Raw genomic sequence first — 20,778 nt, 5'->3', positions numbered from 1 at the left:
TTCTCTCTCTGCTTTTTCTTCACCCTCCCACACATATATCCATTTCCCTTGATAGAGTCAAAGTTGGGGGAAGGTGGGGGGGTAGTGCTAAATGCTCGTTCCCAGTTTGCCCCTCAACTTGACTCTGTGCTTCCAGATCCCACACTAATCTCTTCTCCTCCCCCTCTTGCTGCCATATCCAAGTCAGAACCTTGAAACACCAAGCAAGACCATGAGCGTGAGAAGTCCAATGTTCAGTATGTCGGACTAGTGCTGTCATCAGATAAGCCACCTGGCCTTTGGAGGCAAGTTTGATTCTCAAAGCTGGGACAGAAATAGAGCCCCCACCCCACCCCTCCTGCAGACGTGAGGGCCATCCAGAGAGAAAGAACAAGTCCTGGGATGTCCTTCAGTGACATCAGGCCTGACACAGACCCACCCTAGCTGCCCCATCCCCAGTCCAGATCCTGGGACAGGGCACCAGGAGGGAGGGGAGGCCAAGTGAAGAAACGGGAGTCGGGGCAGAGGGTCAGTCAAGACAGCAGCAACACAGAGGGAAGAAGGGGGCTTTCCAGAAAAGCTGTCCTGATTGGCTCCCACCCAGCAGCTCCAGCTTCAGAGATGTCATCCCCTTCCTTCCACCCAGGAACATGCAGACTCACGCATACGCACACGCGTGTGTGCGCACACTGAAGAAACTAACTGCATGAGCTCCTGAGGACATTAAAGGGGCAGGTGTGAGGAGGCCCCATCCCCGTGCCCACCCTCCGCATCCTGAGTGGGAGAGGGGATCAGGGCCCAGGCCCCCACAAAGTTCAGTGTGGGCTGTGGGACCAGCCTAGAGGGTCCCTCTCAGCTCAGGGTTGTGCCCCGGGCTCCAGAGTAAAGCTGGCCTCCTGTGGCTGAGTGGCGGTGGCCTGGGTGCCCCAATCAATAGCGACAGAGACAGGGCAAGTCCTCGTGCCCTCGTCGCAGATGCTGCTCGTCTGGCTCAGTATCTCCCACTCTGTGGCTGCTGTCCCCTTGGGCTGCCATGGAGGGACCTGGACTGGGACCCCCACAGGCCAGCTGCCGGGGCTTTTGGATCCTTTCCTCTTGGTCTCTCTCCACCATTCTTATCTCCTCTGCAGCTTCAGCCTCTGTATTTGGATAATTCTCAGCCCGGAAACTGAGAAGTGTCTGTGCCTTGTGCCAAAGGCCTAGAAACATTACCCAGAAAGTCAGAGGACCAGGAGCTCTCAATTTGGAAATGGACTTCCCAATGCTCAAGTTAAATAAAGAGGGAAATTCTACTAACTTGGGGGGGGGGTGCTTCTCTAACTTCAGTATTTATGGACCTGTTATCCTGACCCTTATTTTCGAGGATAACACCACTTAAAGATGTATAGATATAAAACTAGTTCTAAGCTTTTTGTTTTTACAGCTTTTATATAACTATAATCCTATTATATATATCTGGGTCCCAATTCCTTATTAGAAACTCTTGCAGCCAAAAGTGTCTCAGGTTGAGCATTTTTCAGCTCTTGGAATTTACTAAACTGCATATGATATACGACCTCCAGGACGGTCAGGAAGCCGTCTTTAATCAAAACGAACCAACCCAAAGCAATAACAAAACCACACACACTTACAGCTCTGCAGCAAAACATACGCATGTTCATCTAAACAGGCTAAGTCGAGACTCTAAATCGCCTCACGCCAGTTCAGACCAGGTCTTACTCACAAACTTAGGAGAAACCTTTCAGTCTTCTGAATTTCATAACTGCAAATAAGGGATTATAGACCCGTAAAACTTTAACACGACAAAACCATAAGCAGGACTCACGACATGAACACAATGTTAATGGCGGTGACAGATGCTGGTGCTGGATCCTCTCCCAGGGGGGCCATGAGTGTGGGAGAACGGGAGACAGTGGGGCTGGAGAAGGTGCGAGTCTACAGTCCACAGGCCTGGACTGGAGGCTGGCATCTCCACTCACCGGCTGGGATGCGTCTGGAAGTTAACCTTCCTGCATGGCAGTTTCTTCATTTTTAAAAGGAAGACAATGGATTAATGTAAATTTTTAAAAAATGCTAAAATGGAAAATTCCCAAGAATCAACAGCCCCAGGGGCTGAAAGCAAAGGAGGGCAGCAGAGAGATGGGGGGTGGTGTGGGTGCGTGTATGTACACACACACACACACACGCACAGGCCTCCACCCAGCACAGACCCTGAAGTCCAGCTGTGAGGGGGCCACACCAGTGACCAGAGTGGGGAGGGAAGTACTTCTCAGAGAGGGGCATGTGCTCTTGGGGACACTGAAAGACACGGAACACACAAGGCACAGATTTGGGGAATATCCACTCTAAGACTGGGAGTATGTTATGTTGGGGGTTGGGATGAAATAGATTTCACAATGGTTTATGATGATGTTGTGGTTATTTTTCTATTAAAACAAACCCACAACAGCATGGATGAACCCTGAGAACACTGTGCTCAGAGAAATACTCCAGACACAAAAAGACACATATTGCATGATTCCACTGATTCGAGGTACCTGGGACAGTCTAATTCACAGAGACGGAGAGCGGAATGGTGGTTGTCAGGGGCGCAGGGAGGAGGGAGGGGGTCAGGCCTGGAGATCTCAGGGAGTCAGTCCCGAGAGCTGCACAACGTTATGAAAGTGTCAAATACCACTGAATGAGATTAAATGAGGGTTAATCATATGTGGAAGATAAGAAATAGCACAGAGGATCACAGGGGAAGGGAGGGAAAACCGAATGGGAAGAAATCAGAGAGGGAGACAAACCATGAGAGACTCCTGACTCTGGGAAGCAAACTGAGGGTTGCTGGAGGGGAGGCAGGGAGTGGGGTGGGGGGGAATATGGGGTGACTGGGTGATGGGATGAGCACTGGGTGTTACGCACAACTGATGGATCATTGAACCCTACACCTCAAACTAATGATGTGCTCTATGTTGTCTGGTTGAATTTACATTTTAAAAAATGAGGGTTAAGTTGGAGCGCCTGGTGGCTCAGTCGCTAAGCGTCTCCCTTTGGCTCAGGGCGTGATCCTGGATCCCTGGGATCGAGCCCCACATTGGGCTCCTCTGCTGGGAGCCTGCTTCTTCCTCTAGCACTCCCCCTGCTTGTGTTTCCTCTCTCGCTGGCTGTCTCTCTCTGTCAAATAAATACATAAAAAATCTTTAAAAAAAAAATGACGGTTAAGTATTAAGAACCGTGCTATTCTTTATTCCTCCGCATTTGAGGTGGTGACACTGACTCAGGACAAAGCCATGTATTTCTCAGAGTTACAAGCATGCCCTGGGGGAAGAATGCTGTTTGGATTCAGCTCTGACCACCTGTTTATAAATAGGGGGTCTCAAAGCAGATAAGGCCAATTGGTCTTCCCCAGCACAGCCTTGTAAACAAAGGCAAAGCTGGTAAATGTTTGCTCCTACTTAAAACATGTTCCCCCACACTTGGCCCGTTTATGTCATCCTGCGTGGAAATCCCCTCCTGTGGACCCCTAATCCACCCATTACATCATTTATTCACCAAACCCTTGTTGAGCAACTCACTCCCAGGAGGCCTAGGTTGGGGCGGTGAACGCACGCGCCCAGCTCCCCCCACCGCTCAGCCAGCTGGTCCCCACACCACTAGAGGGTATGGGGGGCCTGGAGGCCAGCTGGGGGGCACACCCCCACGCGCTGAGTGCACTTGCCAACGCTGGCCCCCCTCACCTTGCTTGGAGGCGCCGGGGTGCACAAGACCTCTCCTGTGCCGGGGCGACTGCGGAAGCCTGCAGCAGCGTCCGAACCCAGGCACGTGGAAGGGAGCCATGGGTCCCCACAGCGGCAGCCAGAGCCCGGGGCGGCAGGGGCGAGTCAGGGCGCGGCTGCGGAAACAGATGGGCTGGCGGGGCCCCGTGGGGCGCCGGGGAGTGGGGGGGAGATGGGGGATGGGGAACGGGGCCAGACTCGTCCCAGCCCCCGGGGCGGGACAGGGGCCCCGTGCAGGGGCGGCCAGGCCTCCTCTCCTCCTCGTCCTCGGACGCCAGGAGGCTGGAGCGCCGCCAGGGGAGACGAGTGGAGGGCCTTCCAAACAGCCAGGGCCGGGGGGGGGGCGGGGGAGGGGAGGCAAGGAGCCCGGATCCCCCAGCAGCCACCCCAACTCCCGCTCACCTGTGACTTACAACTGGGACGGGCCTCTCGGGGTCAGATCACCTGCCTCCTCTCACAAAAATGTTGACCAGTGCATCGGGCTTAAAAACGAAAATCCGTTCACGCAACAGTTATCATGGGCTTGGAGTGCCTTGGTGAGTCACATCTTTAATGACCACGTTGCATAATCACTTGTAACAAGTCTGTGACTTACTTCACCAAGTTTTCTACAGCACAAGAGGGAGAGGGGAAAATCTGGTCCTTCAAGGATGACGTGCTACATGCGGACAGGGGCAGGGAGAGGACCTGGGTCCTTTGGTCTCCCTAGGGTGGGCTGCGCCGGGGTCATTGCCATGGGCCCGCCTGTCACAAAGGGGGCGCCCTGCCTTAGAGGATCCTACGTCACCGGAGTGAAAGGTGCTACGCCGTCAGTAGCACACTCACCCCAAGGCCGGCCGGCGGCATGCTGCACTGTGGGGTTCCCTTCACAAACATTCATGGAATTCCCTGCTGCATGGCCAGTGGAGCCACAGTAAGAAAATAGGAAGTCTGGGCCTCCTCTCCCAGCCCGGCCCGGACAGCACGGGCAGAACAGAGACCAGAGTGAAGGCTGAGGTCGCCGGGGGTAGAAGAGCCTTTCCCCTTCCATGGGCACTTTACAGTCCTAGAGCCTGATGATGTTTTTTAACTAATGACCTTCTGGCTCAGTTATTCCAGAGAAGACGCCTGACGAGGAGGGAAAGGGGCCGGGGAAGCATGGGAAACCCACCAGGGCAGAAGGATGGCAGAGAGGTCGTTTCCAGGGTCTGAGAAAATCTTAAGAAATCATACATTTGCACCTCTCCGGTCATGCAAGCAAAACCCAGCCTAATGCTATTTTATGGCATATGTAGGTAAATCTGACTAGTAAATAGAAAAATTACTGCCTAATGACTTACAATACTTGGTGGACAAAATCTTTGAAAATCTAGATGCAGGATAAAGTCCCCAAAATCTCTCCTCAATCTCCCCATTTGAGAGACTACTCTGTGTCCATCACTGTGACAGCCCCATCCGGAGGGGATGGGCCAGCCCTTAAAGAACCCACTTAAATCCAAGTATTTAAACGTAGTGTAGAGTGATCTACCTCCCTGTGTTTTTTTAGATCTTCCTTGTACATATCGGTGTTTTGTTTTGTTTTTTAAAGATTTTATTTGACAGCGAGAGAGCGAGAGAGTGCACAAGCAGGGAGAGCGGCAGGCAGAGAGGGAGAAGCAGGCTCCCTGCCAAGCAGGGAGCCAGATCCCAGAACTCTCGGATCATGACCTGAGCTGAAGGCAGACGCTCAACTGACTGAGCAAACCAGGCACCCTGATATCGCTGGGTTTACTGGCACTTGACTAGGTCTGCTACCCAAGAAAACTAATCACAATCAGAATCTTACCTGCAGGGGCATCTGCCTTTGGCTCAGGTCACGGTCCCAGGGTCCTGGGATGGAGCCCCACATTGGGCTCCCTGCTCAGCAAGAAGCCTGCTTCTCCCTCTCCCACTCCCCCTGCTTGTGTTCCCTCTCTTGTGTTCCCTGCTGTCTCTCTCGCTCTGTCAAATAAATAAAATCTTAAAAAAAAAAAAATCTTACCTGCAGTCCACCTCGAGGTATGCTAGGGTAGAGGGGCAACAAAATCCTTTCTTCTCTTGCATGAGGAATTGACCTTGGGTTACTACATAATTAAAACAATTTTAGGGGGAAAAAAGGATGAACAGTGACAGCAAGAGTATGTCAACCCTTGTCCTAAGAATCAGGACTCCACTGGGGCACCTGGCTGGCTCAGTAGGTGGAGCGTGCAACTCTTGATCTCAGGGTTGTGAGTTTGAGCCCCATGTTGGGAGTAGAGATTACTTAAAATCTTTAAAAAATAAAAAAAAAAAATTAGGACTCCAACAAACTTGGTTTGAGGCTTTTCCATTTCTCCCCTTAAGAGGGCATGGCATACGAGGCACAGAAGCATCAAAGTTGGTCAAGATTAAGAGGTCCCTGTGCTAGGCCAGGTCACATCCTCCATGGTTTCTACAGGTCACCTAATGAAGAAGGTATATTCTCAGTAAATATGGAAACAGATTTAGTTAGCTCTTGGGTTTTCCTCTGGATAAATCATCACTTTAATTCAAAAACCAATTATCCTTGGGTGTGTCTCTCACATACTTCTTCCTTCCTGATTTTTTTGGTGAATGTCCTTCAATCTTCATGCCAATTCAGAATCTTCCCTTTTTTTCAAACTTGCTTCCAACTTTGTTTCTGGAAAACATTCTGATCTTAAACCTTGTCTTTTTGGATCCCTCTGTTGCTCTGCACTCCCATTCCAATGATGTAATGAGTCAATATTGTACTCACGTATGCTGTCATTTCAATCTTAACCAGATCCTGAGCTAATGGTGGACAAGGATTCCCCCCACAACACACACATACAGAGCACACAGAACAGTCCCCAGAGAGAATGGCTGGGCTACGGAAGTCTGTGACACTTACCTAGTGATGACAGGAAATCCAACCTCATTTTCCTTGCTTCTCAACCCTGCTTGAGGACATTCTTCATTCTCATTAAGAACACCATTGTCAACGCCCCTAAAAATCAGAAACCTCCCCCAGCTGATGAGAACAAATAATGATATTTCTGTGGCAGACTCTAGTGGCATTGCCTAATAGATTCATAAAAACAAATGATGTCTGTGATTCCCAAAGGAGGGAATGAATGAATACCTTCCCTGCTTGGTGATGCTCTTAGCCAATGTAGCCAGGAATGTATCCATCAATTTTATGCTCCTTTTGAAGACAATAGCCAACTTTGGTTTTCCTGCCACGATCTTTTTTTTTTTTTTTTTAAGACTTTACTTGGGGCACCTGGGTGGCTCAGCAGGTTAAGCGTCTGCCTTTGGCCCAGGTCATGATCCTGGGGTCCTGGGATCAAGTCCCACATCAGGCTCCTTGCTCAGCATGGAGTAAAAAAATAAAAAAAAATAAAGATTTTATTTGTTTATTTGAGAAAGCGCACATGTGGGGGAGGAGGGACAGAGGGAAAGGGAGAAGCGGACTCCCCGCTGAGTAGGGAGCCCAACACGGGGCTCAATCCCAGGACCCTGAGACCATGACCTGAGCCAAAGGCAGATGCTTAACTGACTGAGCCACCCAGGTGCCCTGCCCACCATCTTATTTCTGATCAATAATTCCCAACATTTTATATGCTATTCACTGTTTAGAAACAAAAGGTTTTGTTGAGTTTTAGGAAAATAACATGACTATCAATAAAAGTAATGTTGCTTTTTTCCATTGATGAGACCTACATTTTTTTTTTTTAAGTAGGCTCCATACCCAACATGGGGCTTGAACTCATGACCCTGAGATCCAGAGTCGTATGCTCTACCAACTGAGCCAGCCAGACACCCCCATGATAATTTTGAAAAGATAATCCTCCAGCACATAAAATATCTGCACTGTACTACAACATACACGTTTCATAAGTTCTTGTTTCAACAGCTTTTACATAAATTTGAGTTAGGTATTTTCTAGAAAAAAAATACTTTCAGAAACTAAGTATTAAGAATAGTTTTTTTTTTTTTAAGATTTTATTTATTTATCTGACAGAGAGAGACAGCCAGCAAGAGAGGGAACACAAGCAGGGGAAGTGGGAGAGGAAGAAGCAGGCTCATAGCAGAGGAGCCTGATGTGGGGCTCGATCCCAGAACGCCAGGATCACGCCCTGAGCCGAAGGCAGATGCTTAACGACTGTGCCACCCAGGCGCCCCAAGAATAGTTATTTTGAGTTTGCTTGTGTTCCCTCTCTCGCTGGCTGTCTCTATCTGTCAGATAAATAAATAAAATCTTAAAAAAAAAAAAAAAGAATAGTTGTTTTGAGACTTTTGATACTGTACCCTGCTATGATCCATACCCCTTCATTATGAGTGAATAACAGAAACAGTGCATTTGTGTTTCTTAATTGTTTCTGATAATAGTTCAATAGTTCTCCCAGTTACACACTGTAATACTTCCATGTAAGAAAATTAGCACAGCTGGAATCATGCAATCTTTATTAATTTGACAAATACAGGAAAATCTGTAATCATCTATCAAAATTATATCTTACCAAGAATTTGAAAGATATTTAAAAAAGAGGTATTCACAGTCTGTCTGAATCATGTACAAAGCAGGGTCTGTAGGACCAAAAGCCAGATGACGAACATGGAAACGACCTGCTGAAACCTGCATCCAGCCCCTCCTGTCACACCGTCAACAGACGGTGCTGTACTCGCTACTCTCTACAGTTAATTTTGAAGCTGCCCTTTTACAACAATTATTTATTTTCAAAGGAAAATTGCTTCCTGGGAAATCTTTCCTGCTACACACCCGGGCTGAGGTGCTAACCCCGGCTCCAGGGCAGGGCGGACCCCGCTACTTCCTCAGGGCAATGTTGCAGCTGTCCAAGGCCCTGGAAAACAGTCAGAGAAAAGGGTTCATTTCAGCACTTGGCTGATTTTTAATATGTGCATCTGAGGTTTTTCCTACCAGAGGAGAGGACTGTTCAGAGGGTGGCATCCAGATGATTCAGGGGGTGAGCGTGATGACAGCCTTGTTAGGAACACTCTGCTCGGCAACTTCACCGAGGGCCGTCAAGAGCCAAAACCACTGTTTTTAAACTCCTGTGTTTGGGGGATTTAAAGAGAAGCAAGATGATCCCTTTGGGGATCAAACTCATGATGATGATATGGTTTCATCCCAGGGCAAGACCAAATGTCCAGTTTTCAATTCCCGCCCCCCCCCCCAGCTCTGTGGATACCCCAGAGGTGAGGTTCTAGAACGGCAGGTGAGAATGTTATACACCATCCACAAGCAAGCAGAGAAAAAGGAGTACTTGACTGAAAGGAGTGGTTCCTGGAACAATCAAGTCACCTTTATAACATCAAAGGGTAACCTGAAAAGGGGTTACTGACAAGTACCGATATTTTAGAGAAGTCAAAGATGGCATCTCTCAGCAAACAGGAAACTACAGCTGCATTCTGAGGGTGTGTCTTATCCATCTTCGCATCTTTAGACTCCAGCACCATGCCAGGAACATGGAAGACCCTGGATAAATCCCTCCATAGTGGTTTCTGGGCTCTTTTCCTTCCAGGGCTAGATCATGAAAAGGCAAATATGCAAGCCCAAGCCCTGGGGGTCAGGACCAGAGACTTCCTTGAGATGCTGACCCTGGAAGATCTTATGTGGGAGCTTAACTTTTATCTCACATTCTACAAATTCTGACCAAGACTACTATACAAAGTTTTTTGAAGCCAAGTAAAGGACAAGCACTACACTTACTGCATAGACATCGGTTATGGAAGGAGGGCTTTTAAAAATCAAGGGACTTTAAAAACTGGGGATCCAGGAGTTTAAAAGTGAAGACTATCTCTCTAGTTTTTGCTTCTTCAGTGAAATCAATAAATCGTTCACCTATGATTTTCTTCCAAGTTGCTTACAAAGCTTTGTTCTCATCAAGAAATTTAATCATTTACAGTGAGAGCTGTATTCCTAGGACCAGATGCTGACTTAGAATCAAAAACAGGAAAAGCAAGCTCTTCCTCTTTGAAAAAAAGGTCCACAGAGCTTCCAAATATGGTTGGTATGCCCACAGGCTAGTTTGTAGCAACCTTCTGTACATAAACACTCTTGTCTTCTGTGAGCCAGTCAGGCCCAGACATCAGTGGCCCCTCTCCTTCCTCCTCTTCATTAAGCAGGTGGTCTGACCCGGCCCCATAGCCACCCCTGCCCTGTGTGAGGGCACGTCCGCAGTGGACTGTGTTCCCTGGTGACAATCTGTTTCTCATGGTGGAAGACTAGCATTTTGATATTTCAGAAACAACTGGATTTACCCTAAGAAGAAAGTTCCAAGGCAAAGGTCTGCACCTGAGATTGGGGTTTTAGGAAAGAAGAGTTCTATGCTGAGATGTGGTTCTGTCGTGTAGAAAGTGAGTTTTATTGCAATCTTTCTACGTAGGACAGTGATACAAAGGATGGACTCACACCACATAGTCTCTTCTGGGATGAACCTTTCATGAAACATACAGTACTTCTGGGGCCTTTGCACAAGTAGACTACTCTAGATCAGGGCTCCCTCAAGACTGCCTCGAACCACAAACACGTTCATGTGGCTTTGTTGTAGTGCTTGATTCACGTGTCTTTCTAGAAGATAATACCCACACTGCTACGTATCTGGGGAAAAAGAATCTTGGAAAGAAAAGGCTAAACAAAGATAGAGATGAAAGAACCTACTACCTTAAGCCCCACTCTTGTGCATAGCACTCCTTTTTTGTTTTTCCCCGCAGCTCTCAACTGCCCACTATGAGCCAGTTTTTACTTACACCCCGGTTATGACCAACACACTACTGCTAAAGTTAGTTTACAATATTCTGTGACAGAACAGATATTCTAAACTCCAAGGAGAATTGCAAACCAGATCACATGATAGGCTGGAGAAAAAGCAGGAACAAGAAGAAAAGCTGGCCCTTCTGTTCAGCCACAAGGGGAGACTAAGTTTCTCCAAATGCTTATAGTCTGATCACCATGGCAAGGGCTGTCAGTGGGAGAAGGAGGGTTGTGCCCAGCCAAACTTCGCTTGAAGGAATCATGTGCCCACAGGCCGACAGCTTTGTTCATGTCCCCAGCTGAGCTGCACTGGGCCTTAGCCTGACAGTCCAGTTCAAAGGTATACTGAAATGAAAGGTAAGGCAGAAGGGAAAGCACATAACACCTACTGTGAGGTTCTTGAGGAAGAACTTGGTTCTCCTAACATCTGCCCACGGGATGTTAGCTCATTCTGTCCCACTGGCTGTTAGAGGCCCCTTCCTTCTCTTCTTGGCAGCTGGTTCTCCTCCTGACCCTAGGTCCTCCCACACATGGCTAAGTAAAATCATGGCTTTCTCCAAACTTTTACTTTGTACTGATACAACTAACTTTATAACCACCAGCTTTTGGCTGTTGGTCCAAATTCCAACCCACAGTCAGAGACAATGGGTTGCGGTAAAAAAAAAAAAAAAAAGAAAGAAAAGAAAAACCAGGACGAAAGTGCTTCACCAGCCATTTTACTCTTCTTTAATTCCACTGTCTCAAGGGACACATTGTATTTGCTACTGAAGAAATTATGACAGCGAGGCTGACAGCACTGATTCAGAACACATTCTTTGCACCACGCAAAGAGTAAAACCCGAGAGTAACTGGATCATCTGCTACCACAACAGAGCTGTCTCACTTGCTGTATAAGAGAATGCTTACGGGGGAGTCAGGGAGAGATGGGAAGAATGGAAGCATCCAGGGCCACGTGAACCTACAAGTATGTCTAAAAATAAAGAATTTGGTGGAAAATCCAGAATGCACCTAAGGCTGATAGGAAACCGTTTGGATATAGTTCCATTCTTTCCAGAAATTACTGAATTTGGAACCTGAGGTTAAGACTTTTAGGATAAAGCAACCTCGAATCAGTTCAGACTGGCCGTGGGAAGAAATGGCAACCGTTGATGGTACTGAGTTTCAGTGCTTGAAAACGAGACTTTTCAAAATCAACCTACACACCTGACTTGACTCAAAGTGGAAAAAAAAAAAAAAAAAGGCTTATTTAAAAAGGATAAGTCTGCAGCAAAAAGGTCTGAAAGTGAAAGTTGGAGCCCCTTGTCAAAAACCTTTTCATTTTGCTGCTGGTGCCCGCTCTCCTCACAGCACCTCCTGAAAAGGCTCCGAATTCAAGACAGGTTTATTAGGTTGATCTTCAACATGGAGTCAGGATGAAGAGTCCTGTTTGGTTTAAACCACGCCATTTAATTTCTTGGTGATGGTAGTCCTGAGAGTCTGCAGTGTTGGTAAAATCCACCTGTGACCAAGGGTTACACTGCTGGCGGGAGCACAGCAACTTCGTGGTCCGTCCCTTTTCCTCAACCTTGTCCCTCAAATCTGGTAGTTTTTGCACCGAGGGACTCAGTCCATCACAATGACGTATGTTCAAACCATTTTCTGTAGACACCTCCTTCCAGTGCCCAATGGTACAGGTGGTCAGGAAGACTTGGAAGGAAGATGCAAAAAGTCCAGCTGAGAATCTTGCCTTTGTTAGATGTGGACACAGGAAAATCATCTTTGTCCTCCCCAGATTTTATTATAGTCAAAGGAGAAAAATCCATGGGATTCTAATTGCAAATATGCTAAATATAAAATTGATGGAATGCTAACTGGTCCATAAAGGGCTGTACAAGATAATCTGTGGCAAAGTAGAAAACAAGCCCAAAAGTGATAGAGATCGGAAGAGCTGGCAATGCTTTCTTGAAAATGGCGAGGAGTAATAATGTAAGGCACAAACCCTGTGGAGAGGAGGGGAAAAGACACAAACTCAGACAAAATTATGAAAGTATTTCATGCAAAAATAGCCTAATCACAAGTCCTGGTCTTAATTTAGTTCACTGACTACTATCCTTTGAGGTTATATTTTAGGACAACTTTTTAAATTAAATTTGGAAACAAGTATCTTCCTTTGCAGCACAGAATTCATTATGCACACATTGTTGCTACTTCACCCCCTAAATCTAGGTAAGAAATAGAATCCAAAAATAAGTAAAACGATTTTAAATTAAATAATACTGAAATATCTATCTAAAATATTGAGTTGGCTACTGAGTTTAGTTTGGCTGGCTAAAATCCCAGAGGTGAAAAGCATCCTCTATGTTGTATGGGGGCAAAGAGATGCTCACAGAATAAACCAGTAAAAGTTCATGAAGAGTACACAGATTTCTCTATCTGAACGTAGAACATTCCTATGAAGGCTTTTGTACGCCAAAATGGCATAAAGGGAAGCATATCCCCATTTTCGCAAGAGTTTGAATTATGCCACTTCACCTTTACGAAAGACCTTCACTAGTATGGGAATGGTTTTTTTGGTTTTTTGTTTTTTTTTTTTTTGGTAAAAGCAAAAATCCTCCTCAGGTTTCTTTTGGTTAGCGAAAATAGCTAAGTGAACTTTCAGAAAGTGGAGGGATACCTGTAAACACAGAGCAGTCATATAACGTAGTCAATTTCTCTACTCTAGCTATTGAGACAATGTCTGAAAACTGAGCATCATTTCAGCTTTATCCAGAATAAGTCATTTTCTTCTTAAAAGATACAACACCCCCAGAAAACTAACTTCAAAAGAAAAATAAAACACATGAAAATTTTAACTGGTTTTATTATGATGACAAACCACAGATGTCATCATAAAAAAATGCGTAAGTAAAGGCTCTCATCGAACTTCACTCACATATACCAAAGACATCACATCTTAGCAAAAATACCAGTAAGACGTATCTTACGACTTACTTATAGTTTTGAAAGCTTCAAGGTTCATGTTGTGACACTAACAGCAAGATCTACACGGCATCATGCATTTTGTTAGCTTTTCTTGCCTCATACTTGCTGCCCAAGGAGCACCGTCTGCTACACGTTGTGGCATTAAAGGCAAAATCACTACCAGACTCAGGGACTAAGTAAGGATCCAAGTACCACTTTAAGACTGATCTAACACAGCTAACTTCCTCCGTATCTATACTGCCAGGCTTGAAGCAGTTGTTCCTAATCAGAGGTGCCTATCAAAACTTTCCTGGGAATTTAAACACACACACACACACACACACACACACACACACACACACTCTTAAAACTTTAAATATCTCAGGGCAGGGGCCCCTGGTTGGCTCAGTTGAAAGAGCATGCAACTCTTGATCTCAGGGTTGTGAGTTCAAGTGCCATGTTGGGTGCAGACATTCCTTAAATGAAACTTAAAAAAAAATCTCAGGGCAGGGCCGCACAGTTCTAAAAGCTCCCAGGTGCTTTTGAGTGGCCAGGTGGCAACCTATTGAGTAAGTTTCATTTTTTTTTTTTTTTTTAAAGCTCTCCAGGTGACTGGCACACTCAGGCCAGCTGGGGTTAAAACAGACCACCTTAAAGGGATGGCACAATCAGAGTTCTGAGATGAGGAGCTGGGACATGTTTTTATTAGTGTATACTTACAATTAATATGGCTACAAAACAGGCTATGGTTGTGTTCCAGTCCCCGCTGGCTGTTGCAGAAGCTTTACCAACCAGAACACTGTAGAAAATGAAATCTCCTAATCCAAGTTTTACTCCCCCTAAAAAAGAAAAATTATGAAGTCTGTCACTCTTTGCAATCAATTCAAAAATGTAACTGCCAAAAAAAAAAAAAAAAGTCACTGCCGCATTCCATCCTGTACTGAATGAGAAAGCAGTAAATGATATAGAACATTTGGCTTTAGCTAGGTGCTGTTTTTTGGTTCCCTCCAATATGAGTTTCAGATTCTGTGTGGCTAACTCTGGGGTCTTTAACAGTAGATGCTGTTGTTATATATAAAAAGAACAATAAATAATAACTGTCCTCTACTGAATGCCTTGTTTTCACACTGCACTTGCCCTCATACATCCTCACAGGAACCCCGTGTGTCTGTACCGTTTCTTTTTACTGATAGACAGTTTTCCATTGCATGGATATACTATATTTTACCAGTTGATGGATATTTGGCTTGTTTTCAGTTTGGGGCGATTGTGAATAATGGTGCTATGAACATTATGCTGTGACCAAGGGTACGTATCTTTGTGAGGACACGGTTTCCATTTCCATTGAGTAGATTCCTACAAATGGAATTGCTAGGTTATATGGTAAGCTTATCTTTAGTTTTGTAAAAAACTGCCAAATTGTTTTCTACATGGCCACCAGCAATACAGGAGCATTCTGGGTTCCTTCACATCTCTCACCAACCCTTGGTACTGCTACTCTGTTTGATTCTAGACATTCTGATTAATGTTGAACAACTTTTCATGTGCTTATTAGCTCTTGTATTTCTCCTTTGGTGAAATGTTTAGCCAAAGCACTTCCCTATTTTTTATTGGGGTTACCTTTTTTAAATTTTATTTAAATGTGAACCAGAAATGCTTATTGCAGAAATTTAGTCAAAGTTCTCATCCAGTGGCCCCTGCTGAGGTTGGACTGGGGCCCTCTGTCCAGGGCTGGGCATATTTGGGTTATCTTCTATTACTGAGTTGTGAGCATTCTTTTTTTTTTTTTTTTTTAAAGATTTTATTTACGTGACAATGAGAGAGCGAGAGAGACAGCATGAGTGGGAGTGGAGGGGCAGGAGAGGTAGAGGGAGAAGCAGACTCCCTGCTGAGCAGGGAGCCCAACACGGGGCCAATTCCAAGACCCTGGGATCAGGACCAGAGCCGAAGACAGACGCTTAACTGACTGAGCCACCAAGGCACCCCTGAGCATTTTTTACACATCCTCAACACAAATTCTTCAACAGGGCTTGAAATATGATTTGTAAATATTTTCATAGTCTGTGCCTTCTCTTCCTTAATAGTATCTTTTCTAAAAAAATTTTTAGTTATGGTAATATATGCAATTCAATGGCATTAAGTAAACTCATACTATTGTGCTACCATTCTCATCCTCCATTCACAGAACTCTTCACATCTTGCAAAACTGAAGCTCTGTACCCATTAAACGCCAATTCTTCCTTCTCTCCCCCCAGCCTCTAGCAACCATCATTCTATTTTCTGTTTCTGAATCTCAGTACTCTACCCCATATAGGTGGACTCATACAGTATTTGTGACTGGCTTATTTCACTAGCATGTCCTCAAGTTGATCCATGTTATAGCATCTGCTAGAATTTCCTTCCTTGGGGCGCCTGGGTGGCTCAGTCAGGTAAGCATCTACCTTCAGCTCAAGTCATGATCACTGGGGTCCTGGGATCGAGCCCCACACTAGGCTACCTGCTCAACAGGGAGTCCGCTTCTCCCTCCCCAGCCTGCTGCTCCCCCTGCTCATGCTCTCTCTCAAATAAATTTTTATTTTTATTTATTTTTTTTTTAAAGATTTATTTATTTATTTATTCGACAGAGATAGAGACAGCCAGAGAGAGAGGGAACACAAGCAGGGGGAGTGGGAGAGGAAGAAAGCAGGCCCATAGCAGAGGAGCCTGATGTGGGGCTCGATCCCGTAACGTCGGGATCACGCCCTGAGCCGAAGGCAGACGCTCAACCGCTGTGCCACCCAGGCGCCCCTCAAATAAATTTTTAAAAATAAAAAAAAAAAATTCCTTCTTTTTTAAGGCTGAACAATATTCCATGTATGTATACACATTTTATTTATACACTCATCCATCAATGGATAATGCTATGAAATTGGATGTACAAATATTTCTCTTAATGATATCTTTTGAGTGCAAAAGTCTTTAATTTTGGTGAAGTCCAGTCTATCAATTTTTTCTTCTATGTATCAGTGTTGTATTGAAGAACTCTGTCCAACCCAAGGTCATAAAGTTTTTCTTCTGTTTTCTTCTAGAAGTTTTAGTTTTATCACTTACATTTCAGTTTATGATCCATTTTGAGTTCATTTTGGATTGTGTGCATGATGGGTGGATAGGGTGAGGCAGGGGTTTCCACTCATTCTTTTGCATGTGGATATCTAATTGTCCCAGCATAATTTGTGGTAAAGATTATATCCTCTTCCGCTGAATTATTTTAGCATCTTTGTACAAATTACTGACCATAAATGTAAGGGTTTACTTCTAGATTCACAATTCTGTTCCATTGATTTATATGCCTGTCCTTGTGCCTGAATTGATTACTATGCCTTTAGAGTGAGTTTTGACATCAAATAGTGTTAAGTCCACCAATTTTTTCTTCTCTTTCAAAACTGTTTTGGATATTCAAAATTCCTTACATTTCCATCAGCTTGCAGACATTGACAAGCTGATCCTAAAACTTGCAAGAAATGTAAACAAAGGCCCTAGGTTTTCTGTTATCAAACATTTTTTCCCTTCAAATTCTTTTCAAAACAATATATAACTAAGGAAATGCTAAACAATGGATTCAAAAGATACGTTTTAACTTTGGAGTCCATTACTAATCCATAAAGCTTTACAACTGGTTTTTACCTTTCTGCTAAGTAACTATTCCCAACTGCAGTTTGAGCCTGGTCTGGGTTAGAGAACCACTTCCAGGAGAAAGAGGTGGAGGGCCCTGAGAGGTACGGTCTGTTCCACATGTGGGTGAGAAAGGGGCAGACTGCTGGTTAATAAGATATTACTGAGAAACCAGTGTTCTTGAGTTGTGGGAGCCAGAGCAAAGTCTTCCCTAGTGGAAAAGATAAACACATGACCCATGAAATTCGAAGCCATGAATTACAGTGTCAACCTAACTTGCTAACCTTCCCAGACTGATGGAACACACTCTCCAGTTTCCTGTGTACAGAACAGGCCAGCTCTGTTACTTAAGTACTTGTGTGATCCAGAGCAAGTTAAGTAACATTTTTCAATCCTCAAATCCCTCAGCTCTAAGACGGGGATTACAAGATATTTCATAGAGTTGTTATCAAGTGTTAAAAAATAACACAGGAAAAGTTCCTGGCACATATAAAAGCTAAACAAATAACCTTAGAAAGACTGATTTCAAATGTTAAGTGCTATAAGAAAACGATAAAAATAATTGCATTATGTACTTTAAATGGGGGGACAGAAGGGATTGGAGAGCTGGACAGATAAGAGTATGGGTTCTTTTTGGGATAATGAGACTGTTCTAAAATTAATTGTGGTGACGACTGAACAATTCTGTGAATATACTAAAGTTATCAAAAAGTAAACAAAAATGGGGCGCCTGGGTGGCTCAGTCAGTTGAGCACCTGCCTTCGGCTCACGTCATGATCTTGGGGTCCTGGGTTAGAGTCCCACATTGGGCTCTCTGCACGGCGGGGGCTTTTCCCTCTCCCTCTTCCCCTGCTTGTGCACTCTCTTTGTCAAATAAATGGGTAAAATCTTTAAAAAAAAAAAGTAAACAAAAATAATGTATCAAATCAAGCTTAAAATCATGGCCTCACTTTTTCATTTAAAGGTTTATGTTTGGGGGGGCGCCTGGGTAGCGCAGTCGTTAAGCTTCTGCCTTTGGCTCAGGGCGTGATCCCGGCGTTCCGGGATCGAGTCCCACATCGGGCTCCTCCGCTGGGAGCCTGCTTCTTTCTCTCCCACTCCCCGCTGTGTTCCCTCTCTCGCTGGCTGTCTCTCTGTCACATAAATAAATAAAATCTTTAAAAAAAAAAAAAGGTTTATGTTTAGGGGTGCCTGGCTGGCCCAATTGAAGAGTGTGCAACTCTTGATCTCGGGATCATGAGTTCAAGTCCCACACTGGGTGTAGAGATTAATTAAACAAATAAATATTTAAAAATTTAAGAACAGGCTTATGTTTAATAGCAATATTATGGCAAATGCTATAGTTATACTTCACAGAATTCATTTTAATGGAGAGAAAAGTATAGTTATATTTATTAGCAAAATTAGAGTAAGGAAACAAGTAACCATCAATTTTTTTCTTTAGGCATTTACTGAAATGTCAAGTTTTATTCACCAATAATCAGAAGAAACTGAATCAGAATAAAAACCTAAGAAATATTCTATTGCTCAGGAATTTTTCTTTAAATAGCTCCTTTTGATTTATTCAATCAAAATGTGCCATAGGCAAATAACTAAAACTACAGCAATGGAAATTGCTTAAGTTAGTCAAAAGGAATGAACAGTATTCTACTGGCAAGTGTTAATGCTAAGATTGGCTGCTAGTATTTTACCACTATTTGCTAATGGTAGTCTAGGCCTTCTATTGTGTTGTTTTGTTTTTATCAACTCTGAAAAATAATTTCAAGTAATATGGTGTTCCTTTAATATTAAAAGGAGCATTTGCTGTTCTACCAAACGTAAGACATAGTAAAGACAATGAATGATGGTGAATATTTACTTTAATTGTAAGATTTCTCTGAACAACCCCTAGCAGCATAATATATGCCTAGCTTAAATACAGCATAAAAATATTTCCTATTATCTTTTTAATAAATGTTAACATATTAAAAACTACCTGAGGGGCACCTGACTCAGTTGGTGGAGCATGCGACTCTTGATCTTGGGACTGTTGAGTTCGAGCCCCACACTGGGTATAGAGATTACTTAAAAATGAAATCTTTAAAAAAGTGGGGGGCAGGGGGGCTCCTGGGTGGCTTAGTTGGTTAAGCATCTGACTCTTGGTTTTGGCTCAGGTCATGATCTCAGGGTCGTAATACTGAGCCCCACATCAGGTTCTGTGCACAGCAGGGAGTCTGCTTGAAGACTGATTCTCTCACTCTTTGTCTCTCCCTTTCCCTCTGCCCCTCCTCCCTCTCTCGAGCTCTCTCTCTCTCTAAAATAAATAATTAAATCTTATTAAAAACAAAACAAAACACTGCCTGATGGGGCGCCTGGGTGGCTCAGTCAGTTAAGTGTCCAACTCTTGGTTTCAGCTCAGGTCATGAACTCAGGGTCCTGAGATGCAGTCTCTCATCGGGTTCCACATTCAGCAGGGAGTCTGCTTGAAGGTTCTCTCCCTCACCCCCTGCCCGTCCCCCACTCATGCTCTCACTCTGTCTAAATAAATAAATAAATAAATAAATAAAATCTTTAAAAAAACTTCCTGAAATGTATTATTTTATCTTTTTACTACTAAAATCTCTTCTTCCTTTTGAAGATAATAGTAAAATTCATCTTCCTCACTTCCCTTGAGGTTACAGAAAAGAATCTCTAGGAGTCAAATTTCTATTCCTGAAAACAACAGGCTAATTGCACTATGTGGACAAATTTTAGTCCACTGATTGGTAGTACACTTAGGATGAGCCTGCTACTGGCAAGATGTTTGAGGGAAGTATATTTTAAAGTCACTAGAAGGAAAACCAACTGCCTTCACATTGAATAAAAATACTTTCTAATTCTAATTAAAAACTATTCAGTTTTCTGATTAAATGCTGATTTTTAAAACATTGTTCTGGAAGATAATATGTGTCTTTTACAATCTAATTCTAGCATAAACTTAGAATTTTTTTTATAAGTAACCATAAGTCTGGTTTATTTTATTTTATTTTTTTTTTAAAGATTTTATTTATTTATTTGACAGACAGAGAGACAGCCAGCGAGAGAGGGAACACAAGCAGGGAATGTGGGAGAGGAAGAAGCAGGCTCACAGCGGAGGAGCCCGATGTGGGGCTCGATCCCACGACACCAGGATCACGCCCTGAGCCGAAGGCAGACGCTCAACGACTGAGCCACCCAGGAGCCCCATAAGTCTGGTTTAAAACATTAATGTAATCGGGGTGCCTGGCTAGCTCAGTTGGTAGAGCATGGGACCCCTGATCTCCGGGTCTTGAGTTCAAGCCCCAATTGGTTGTAGAGCTTACTTAATAATAACAATAACAACAACAACAACAATAATAAAATCCAAGCCTGTTATGTTACTGGATGCTAAGATGGTGAAAGAATGTCAATTATTAGTTTATACTGGTCCCAGAAAAAGAAAATATTATTCTGACACCAGGAGGGGCAATACCTGGGTTTTCCTTAAAAGACAACAACAAAAACAACACACACACACACACATATTAGAGACAACAAGCACATGAGGAGATGATCAGGAGAGAGCACTCAAGTTGCAAGGGCAGTCAGGAAACAGTCAGGCTGCCGCTATGCTCAACAGCTATAATACTTCTTTCTTTTGACTGTAGGCACCCTTGAGAAAAGAGAGGAACAGAAGAGGCAACCTAATTACGGTGG

General features: G+C 44.2%; 2 protein-coding genes across 9 annotated transcripts in view; both read right to left on the bottom strand.

The window, feature by feature from the left end:
- The window catches only part of PAPLN (papilin, proteoglycan like sulfated glycoprotein), a 43,446-nt gene extending 36,412 nt beyond the window's left edge, over positions 1-7,034 (bottom strand). For 2 of the 6 annotated variants that reach the window (XM_034642986.1, XM_034642987.1), the window contains exons 1-2: positions 4,143-7,034; positions 3,702-3,856 (exon numbers count right to left, since the gene is read on the bottom strand). The gene's annotated coding sequence lies outside the window, so the exon portion shown is untranslated. Of the gene's footprint in view, positions 1-3,701; positions 4,100-4,142 lie in introns of those variants that run through there. The other 4 variants (XM_034642985.1, XM_034642982.1, XM_034642984.1 and 1 more) reach the window with 4 other exon arrangements.
- Positions 7,035-8,166: 1,132 nt separating this feature from the next.
- The window catches only part of PSEN1 (presenilin 1), a 73,309-nt gene continuing 60,697 nt past the window's right edge, over positions 8,167-20,778 (bottom strand). For all 3 annotated transcript variants that reach the window (XM_034643362.1, XM_034643361.1, XM_034643363.1), the window contains exons 11-12: positions 14,155-14,273; positions 8,167-12,473 (exon numbers count right to left, since the gene is read on the bottom strand). In XM_034643362.1, coding sequence (XP_034499253.1) covers positions 12,318-12,473; positions 14,155-14,273 — 275 coding nt within the window. In that variant the 3' untranslated portion in view covers positions 8,167-12,317. The remainder of the gene's footprint in view (positions 12,474-14,154; positions 14,274-20,778) is intronic.

This window comes from Ailuropoda melanoleuca, chromosome 14, assembly GCF_002007445.2.
Source record: "Ailuropoda melanoleuca isolate Jingjing chromosome 14, ASM200744v2, whole genome shotgun sequence".
NCBI lineage: Eukaryota > Metazoa > Chordata > Mammalia > Carnivora > Ursidae > Ailuropoda > Ailuropoda melanoleuca.
The sequence above is the reverse complement of the archived record's forward strand: the minus strand, read 5'-3'. Positions and strand labels throughout refer to the sequence as shown.